The sequence below is a fragment of the Colossoma macropomum genome, unplaced genomic scaffold (genome assembly GCF_904425465.1).
Source record: "Colossoma macropomum unplaced genomic scaffold, Colossoma_macropomum, whole genome shotgun sequence".
Classification (NCBI taxonomy): domain Eukaryota; kingdom Metazoa; phylum Chordata; class Actinopteri; order Characiformes; family Serrasalmidae; genus Colossoma; species Colossoma macropomum.
In genome coordinates, this window is record NW_023494793.1 from 30,182,031 (window position 1) to 30,190,873 (window position 8,843).

Sequence of the window (8,843 nt, forward strand, 5' to 3'; positions counted from 1 at the left end):
ACACACACACACTATATAGAAAAAGTATTGGGACACACTTCTTAATCATTGAATTTAGGTGTTTCATTCAGTCCCATTGCCACAGGTTTATCAAATCAAGTAGCTAGCCGTGCAGTCTGCCTTTACAAACATTTGTGAAATGGGTCGTTCAGTGAATTTGAGCATGGTACTGTAATAGAATGTCACCATTCCAAGTCGGTTCTTGAAGTTTCTTCCTTCCTAGATATTTCACAATTAACTGTCAGTAGTATTTTTGAAGATTAGAAGTGTTTAGGAACCACAGTAACTCAGATCACTTTAAGTTACAGAGCAGGGTTGCAGAGTTCTGAGACGCATAGTGCATAAAAGTCAACAACGCTCTGCTGCCACAGTAACTGCAGAGTTCTAAACTTCCTCTGGCATTAACATCAGCACAGAAACTGTGCGCCAGGAGCTTCATGGCATGGGTTCCCATGACTGAGCAAATGCATGTTAGCCTTACATCACCAGGCACAATGCCAAGCGTCAGATGGATTGGTGTAAAGCACGTCGTCACTAGACTCTAAAGTGGAAACACATTCCGTGGAGCGATGAATCACGCTTCTCTATCTGGCAGTCTGATGGACGAGTCTGGGTTTGGTGAAAGCCAGGAGAACGTTACCTGCCTGACAGCATTGTGCCAACTGTAACATTTGGTGAAGGAGGGATAATGATATGGGGTTGTTTTCAGGGGTTGACCTAGGCCACTTAGTTCCAGTGAAGTGAAATCTTAATGCTTCAACATACCAAGACATTGGTCGGGGGGAGGGGGTGACTCCATATTATTGCCTAAGGATTTAGAATGGGATTCATAAAAGCTCTTGTAGGTGTAATGCGTAGGTGTCCCAATACTTTTTTCCATATAGTGTATCATTCACAATGTTTATTTGAATGGAAGAAGTCAGTGTTAAAATACATTAAATTTCAGCTATTAACTTTTGCTTTTTGTCTCAATAAGCATAGTATTCTAAAATTATGTGTTGTTTTACAATAATATTATAGTATTATTATTATTATTATTATTATTATTATTATTGTCCTGCCCTCATCCCTGATTACATTTGAAGCTCAGTTTAAAATATTGATGGGAACTCCTCTGTTAGTAACTCTCTTCCTCACTCTTCGCATAGACTACTGAAAACAAACAGAATACAGTTTCCACTTTCAGGTCTTTTTATTCACTGTATGACACCCCACCCTCCCCACACACATGTATGAGAAAATACAAACAAGTTATTTTGGGAATTATTTTGTTTATCATTAGCCTCTCATGGTTCATCATTAGCTGCTCAGTTTTTCATTATTAGCCTCTCAACCATCCCCATCGTGTCACCCATGACAGACCATCATGTGCTAGATAGACACACTGACCTGACACATGCTAACCGTGCACTTAGAAGTCAACAAAGCAGTGATTCAGCTTAAGTTTTAATTAATTCATACAAAAGCTCAGGGTAGTAAAACAAAAATATAGCTCATAACAAAAATTACTTTCATTACTTTCCTGGTGGGGTGAGGGTCTACCTGTGCATGTGCAGTCTAAGTGTCATCACTTATCAGCATGTTTCTTATTGTAGGAATAAGACCTGTTGCAGCTGTCCTGTGTTGCAACCATCTCCCCCTTTCACATGATATATTGATGCTGTTTAAACATTTAAAATAACTTCTGATTGTAAATTAAAAAAGAATATTTAGTAATAAATGTGCAACTGAGGTAAAGAAAATGATACATAAAACAATTTGTCTGGGCAAGGAGTATTTTTTTGCTCCAAAAACTACTGACATTACAACAAATTCCAATAAACAAGCCATTGTGACTGCCATGTGAAGTAAAAGTTCAGTAATGGCTTTAATTGGCATAAGCAGAAAATACAAATGTAAGTGTGTACGTACAGAAGAGTGCCATATCAGTCATTGCAGAGGGTGTAAAATCAGTTCTGAGATATCTATGCTAGAAAGAAGAACCTGGGCTGTTCCTGTAAGCAGACGCAGAACGTGCCAACGCTAATGAAATCTGTTAATTAGAGTGTGAAAATCAATAACGCATATCATCGCGGTTGGTGGTGGCTTAATTTGACATTTCCTGACAGAGAGAAACAGCCAGCAGTAGCAGATATCTAGAGTGATAAGGTGATCAGCAGATGCTAAAGACCTGTTGCTCTCTTGCTGAATTAGTTATTCTGAGCATTTCCTCTCAGCTCCACCTTTTTCTCCTCATCCATTTTGAGGAGTTGTGAACACAAACCATGATGGTGAGCCAGCTAGTTCTAGTACTCGCCTCTGATCTAATACCATTTATGACATGTAGAAGAATACTTTAAGAAGACCAATTGCATGAGAAAATAGAGGGCAGAGTTGAGGGATTTTTTAATGGATGTATGGATCAGGGCTGCCGGAACCACGGTGGCAAACGGACATTTGCCCCACTACTTTTCAAAGTACCGTGGCGATGCCCCACAACTTTTTGAGTTCAAGGTGCAAACATAAAAACCTCCACTTTCCCTAAACTGCATGAAGCACTGATCAGCACGAGCAGACTAAAACTCAGCAGCAGAGCCAATCAGAATCTCCATTTCAGCTGGGAGAGCTTCTTTAGTTCAGTTTTGACATGCAACTCCACCCAAATTGAACATGTTTTTCCTTCACATTTTCTCTGTACTGTCTGCACAGTACATCTGCTGCTTTAACATTTCACTCTTTACAGATGCTCCTATTGTTCCTGCACTGCGAGCTGCTGTAAATAACTAAAGACAAGCAAAAAATTAATAATATGCGTTTGATTATCGAACGTGGAGCATATTTTGGCAACCTGATCGGATAAATTTAAGTTGACATCCACACAGATGATAAGTGTCTCCATTTTCGGTTTCTTTGTTTTCTTGGTGGTGAATGTGAAAGTAGCAGAGTGCAAAACTTCTTATCAATAAACAAACACCCACGAGTGTAATTTAGTCCACTTTCAACTTAGCCCTTGCAGTCCCCCATCCAAACCAAAGGAAAAAAATATAATAAAACAAAAAAAAAACTGTCGCATCTTTAGAAAATGAACTAGGCACAAATACTGCTATCTGAGGCTGCAGCTACTGAAGCAGCATCAAAACAAACACTGACACTGTTCATGATTAGGTTCAGAGGTGGGTAGTTTGGTCTAAATCAATACTCAAGTAAAAGTATTGATACTTGCATAAAATCATTACACAAGTAAAAGAACCTTCCCCAAAACAACTTGAGTAGAAATACAAAAGTATCAGGTCGAAAATCTATTTTAAAAACTTAGTTCTGCAGTGGAGCTTCTTATACATCCAGTATTTGTCAGCACAGGAACTGAAGATTGTGTTCTTCTCTTTTTGGGATTCTTTTGGTCTAAAATACAAAGATTCAAAATCAGAGATGTAACCAATCACAAAGCAGTACAATTATTGTCACTATCAAAACAAACTGAAATTAAACACAAAAAGGAATTAAAAGCTAAATGTAATATATAAAATATAAAAAGATTTCTTTCTTTACTAATATACTTCAGCAAAAGTAAAGGTACTCAAAATTACTAGAAAAATAAAGTACTAAGTACTAAAAATAAGGCTCAGGAGAGTAAAAATCCATCAATATTTTAGTAATGTAATTAGTTACTACCCACCTCTGAATAGGTTTATAAAGACAGTCATTAGCAAAACATGAAAGGTTTGAATATGCAGTTGTGGAAATACATTTAATTTTCAACAAAGCTACTAATAAAGCATCTAAATTTTTGTGTAAATGAAATGTCAATACTAGTGCACCAAATGGCAAATGTAAATTGAATTTTTGAATTTGAATTGTCATTTTGAGCCCATGCTTGCATGTATGAGTGGAAAATTAAAACTGATTACATTTCCATTTTGCATACTACGTTTACATTCTAATTTTGACACTGATATGCTTCCATACATAACGTTGCATCTAAATATTTATTTATATAACACATATACAGGGACAAGGACAGTTGATTGTCTGTTTCAGTGAGAGCAATTAGCTAAACTGTGTCTGATGTTCTCGTAATTTTATTATAATTGTAATCTCTGTTATATTGAAATGCCCCTGAATATCATAAAGCTGCACTTTCTTCACACTCAGAATTTTTCTGATTTCAGTAATTATAATATTTGTCCTTTCTTTTTAGATTCTTCTCCATAGAGTGGAAACCCTGAATGAGAACTTGGCCCAGTGCATGTGTAGAGAATGGGATGAACTGCATCAGCAGATCTACCAGGACAAAAACCTACATATTTTTGTTGTTATTGTTGAACTACCAATGGTACCATCAGCATGAAGCCAACTTGCTAGATGGCTTAGCAGATGATTGGAAGCCAAAGCGGATGGATAAATGAAGAGTGCGGGAGAAACATTTATTTCTTCTTTATTAGAGGATACTGAACTAGCACTTTGAAGATGATCTGTAACTTGGAGACATTTTATCTTTTTGCTGCTATTTTCTCTCTGAATTTTGAACTCAGTTGTTTCCTGTGTGTACGCACTGAGTATGAGATAAATGGAGAATGCTGTCCCATGTGTGCACCTGGTAAGTTAAAAGTTTAAAACTGCATTGTCTACATCTGTGGGAAAGCCATCACACCCAGCTATACAACAACTTAAGTGCACAGAATAAATATATCATCACTGTAATATTAAAACTTTTGATTAAGGTTTTATTTTTTTTTACACAGTGTAAAAAAAAAACTAGTAGCCCTTACACTGTGTAAATATTTAATGTAGAATGAATCAATAAAATGATCCAAAATACCTGGAATAAAATTTGCCTAAATTAAAATACAAATGAGAACATAGGCACCAACTGGAGAGGGACTGGGGCAGGAGGGTAGAGGGCGCTGACACAGAGCGTCTTGCTTCTTTAGGTTTGGGAGTGCAATGCATGGTTCCATTTAAGAGCAGCAGTTCCTAATGATCTGAGAGTTCTGCTTGGCTTATATCGCTGCAGCATATCAGATAAATATGCTGCTCTTACACCATTAAGTGATTTATAGACCAGTAATAGTATCTTAAAATCTATTCTGTAACTTACTAATTACTAGCCAGTGTAAGGATTTAAGAATGGGAGTGATGTGTTCCTTCTTTTACTCCTAGTGAGACTGTGACAGCTGCATTTTGAATCATCTGAAGCTGTGTGATTGTTTTTGGGAGTCCATTACAGTTATCAATCCTGCAAGAAATAAAGGCGTGAATGAGTTTCTCCAGGTCTGCTTTAGTCAGAAAATCTCTGATCTTGTTGAAGTTCCTAAGGTGATAAAATGCTGATTTAGTGACCACTTTGACATCACTGCTAACACTGAGAGCCACGTCCATTAGCACACTAAGATTACGTGCTAGTTCTTTAGATTTTAGAGCTCTAGATAGGCAGCAAGTCTCTGCCTCTCACTGCTGTTTCAGAATAAAATAATCTCTGTTTTTTCTTTATTTAACTGCAGAAGGTTTTATCCCGTCCAGTTAGTGATGTGCTGATGGTACTTAAAGCTATTTGAGCCAAGTAAATCTGAGCAGTAAGATATCCCATAGTTTTGTAGTATTTGGAGGATGCATGTATAAATTAAGTAAGAGTGGCCCAAGAATTGAACCCTGTGGGACACCACAGATCACTGGCGCTCTCTCAGAAACATTATTGTAAATTTGGACAATCGCTGCTTTGCAGGTATGAACTGAACCGTTTTAGGACAGTTCCTGAGAGTGCAACCTGGTTCTCAAATCTATGTATAAGAATTTTATGGTCAGTGGTATCAAAGTTTTAAAGCGAGTGCTGTATTTAAACAAATGCCATTAATAATTTTAATTAGAGCAGTCTCAGTACTACAATTAGGCCACAATCCTGACTGATTTAAGGACAGAGAGCCAGTAAGTTGCTTGAAGACAATTTTCTCAATAATTTTTCTAATGAAAGGTAGATTTGAAATCGGTCTGTAATTACTCAATAGAGTTACTTCTAGATTTTTTCATTTTTTAAATGAGGCTTCATAACTGCAGTTTTAATGTGTTAGAAAAACACTTGACATGACTGCTGCTTTTGAGTAAAACACATCTCACCTTGATATCTTTACGCAGTGATGGAGAGAACACAGGCTCCTTGGTAGATATAGATGTATTAATGGCTTGCCTGATATTATGATTTTTATTGTGTGCAAACTCATAACATCTTTCAGTTGATACTAGTTTAGGGGCCATATATGTAGGTGACTTACTTAGTTTGTCAGCCATGGCAAAGAGTATTTTGCTGTTGTTAAAATTATTGTTGATCATGTTGGAGAATCATGCAGCCTATCTTTGAAGATTTCTTTGTGGATCTGAAGCTGGGTTTATACGCTATCTGCGTTGAGCCATTCTACATTCTCTCTTTATGAGTTAAACTGCAGTAGCATTCCTCCATGGTGCTTTCTATTGCCACGACATGATTTTAACTTTAACCGGTTCAACATCATCCATAACTCTGACAATTTTTGAGTTGAAGCTATCCAGCAAAGCATTAACGGAATCAGATGGTTTGCATGGTGCAGAGCACATTTTGCTCGTGAAAACTGTAGCTGTGTTGTCATTTATAAACCTCTTCTTAAAGCAAATGTGTCTAAAGCAAATGGAAGATTGTGTAAATTGTGTAAAAAATGTTCTGTCTCATTGTTGGTTGCATTTTTTTTTAGGAAACCATGTTCATAGGCATTGTACTGCGGATACAAGCACTACTTGTGCTCCATGTCCTGAATCAGCTTACATTGATGTACCCAATGGTCTTATAAAATGCTTCAATTGTACAGTGTGCATTTCTGGTAAGTCTGTCCTTCATAAGTAATGCATTTATAACATACTTTGTAGACGTCTGTGTGATTTGTGTATTTAAAGCATTGATTAAATATATAGATAAAAAGTTCAGTGCAGTGACAAATTCTTGGACAGAGTTATTTTGTGTTTTTCACAGGTCAGGGTTTAAGAGTAAAGACCCCCTGCACTCGATCATCAAATACAGTCTGTAAGCCACTAGATGGATATTACTGTACTGATCAACACAGAGGCAGCTGTAGACGAGCTATGAAACACACAAACTGCAGCCCTGGACAATATATAAAGCAAAGAGGTTAGTGTAACACATCTGTATACAATATAAACTTTCAAAGTAATGCGGTTGTAATCTTTAAAGGATTCTACACATTCTACTTTGTAATAGTCAGAATTTGTTTTTACAAGTCCTTTTTCCAGCCTTTTTATCCTTCATAATTACAATGTTTGTGTTTTTGTGCCTTTAAGACTGGTAGACAGTGCTGTCCAAAACTATTTACCTCAGAAATAAGTGTGTTGATTTTATTCTCTGTGACTAAGCAGGACTTGTATGTTTGCAGGAACAGCATTTAAAGATACTGAATGTGCTGAATGTCCAGATGGTACCTTCTCAAGTGGCTCTCTTCAGATTTGTCACCCACATTCAAAGTGAGTGTTCAGTTGATGAGTCACTGAATGATTATTATGATCAGTGAATGATTATTCAATAGTAGGGATTTTCCCACAGCAGTTCTAGTGAGATTATAAATCATGCCAAGAAAAAATTAAATATAGGCATAAAATAAAAGAAAAACAAAATAGACAATACTCTTTTCAGATGTTACAACATAACAGAGTACAACATAAAAACATAATAGTGATCATTTTAGTGCCATAATACACAAGAGAGGAATAAATGATTTAAGGGTGAAAATACAATGTACGTGAACACAAGTCACTTTGTTTGAGATTGAAGGAGCTAAACGAGGGATTATTGATTAGAGATACAGCGTGTGAAAGGAAAATGTTTAGGAGTCATTTGGTTGTAGTTTTATAACCTTCCGTCTTCATCTAAAGGATAAACCAGATCAAGAGCACTGTACAGAAACTACACAATAAGAAAATCATATGACTTCATCAGCCAATTTGTTTCACCCTGACAGATGTGAAGATCTGGGACTTACAGAAATAAAGGCAGGAACGCTTTCTTCTGATGTTGTATGTGGAAATAAAACTTCAGCTGCTCTGATGGCTGGAATGGTTTCTTCTCTCATAGTTGTGGCTTTAGCAGCAGCAGTTATCATGTTTCTCAAATTTAACCGAAAGACTGTCCAACATGCAGGTAAGTGTTCCACAGTTATTTAACTATTGAGAAGCTTTATTTATATATTTATATATATATATATATATTTTTTTTTAAGTTTTAAAAGTCTTCTTCTTTATCAGCTGGAGATAATGACACATTTAGAAGTCAGGACATTGAATCAGAGGAGGAGCCAGTAAGTATTAATGTATATTTTATATTATTTGTATTACCTTAGTTTGGTGACATATTCTGTGTTATTTAATTCTGCATATTTAATTTGGTAGTTTGTTGAATCTCAACAAAAGAATGAATAAAAGAAGATTAAACTCCACATGAGATTCTGTGAAATGATTTATATGAAATGAGTGTTGTTTTTCCTTTCAAGGTAACGCAAACCACAGTAACACCAATGTTAACATCAAGCAGGTAAGAGACCTGAAGGAGAGATGAACCTTCTTTTAGAACTGTGAAATAATGCAGTCAAAGTTGCTGTTTCAGTTTGCGTTCATTTCTGATTATGCGGTTGAATAGTATGTCTGCATGGAATCAAAACAATACATCAATATATTTCAATCAGCTATAATCAGCTAATAATCTGATACAATGAGGGCTAAAACAAGCTCATCTACACATCATTGTTTAACAGTATTCTGGTGCATGTTTTGAAATGGTCAGAAATAACACAATGATGGTAATTTTACCCAAATTAACTCTTAGAGGGAACAGC

General features: G+C 36.2%; 1 protein-coding gene across 1 annotated transcript; it reads left to right on the plus strand.

Moving 5' to 3' along the window:
• The first annotated feature begins 4,446 nt into the window (after nt 1-4,446).
• LOC118814090 (tumor necrosis factor receptor superfamily member 14-like) lies at nt 4,447-8,566 on the plus strand. Its single transcript, XM_036579752.1, has 6 exons — nt 4,447-4,576; nt 6,699-6,824; nt 6,974-7,129; nt 7,392-7,479; nt 7,974-8,152; nt 8,502-8,566. The coding sequence occupies exons 1-6, from the start codon at nt 4,447-4,449 to the stop codon at nt 8,564-8,566; spliced, it is 744 nt and encodes a 247-aa protein (XP_036435645.1).
• Nucleotides 8,567-8,843: the final 277 nt, after the last annotated feature.

Bases quoted from the DNA above. Each gene is read 5' to 3' on its own strand.
- LOC118814090 (XM_036579752.1), top strand. From the start codon at position 4,447: ATGATCTGTAACTTGGAGACATTTTATCTTTTTGCTGCTATTTTCTCT. The intron at 7,480-7,973 runs GTGAGTGTTCAG...TCACCCTGACAG, and splicing joins ATTTGTCACCCACATTCAAA to ATGTGAAGATCTGGGACTTA. The intron at 8,153-8,501 runs GTAAGTGTTCCA...TTTCCTTTCAAG, and splicing joins AAAGACTGTCCAACATGCAG to GTAACGCAAACCACAGTAAC.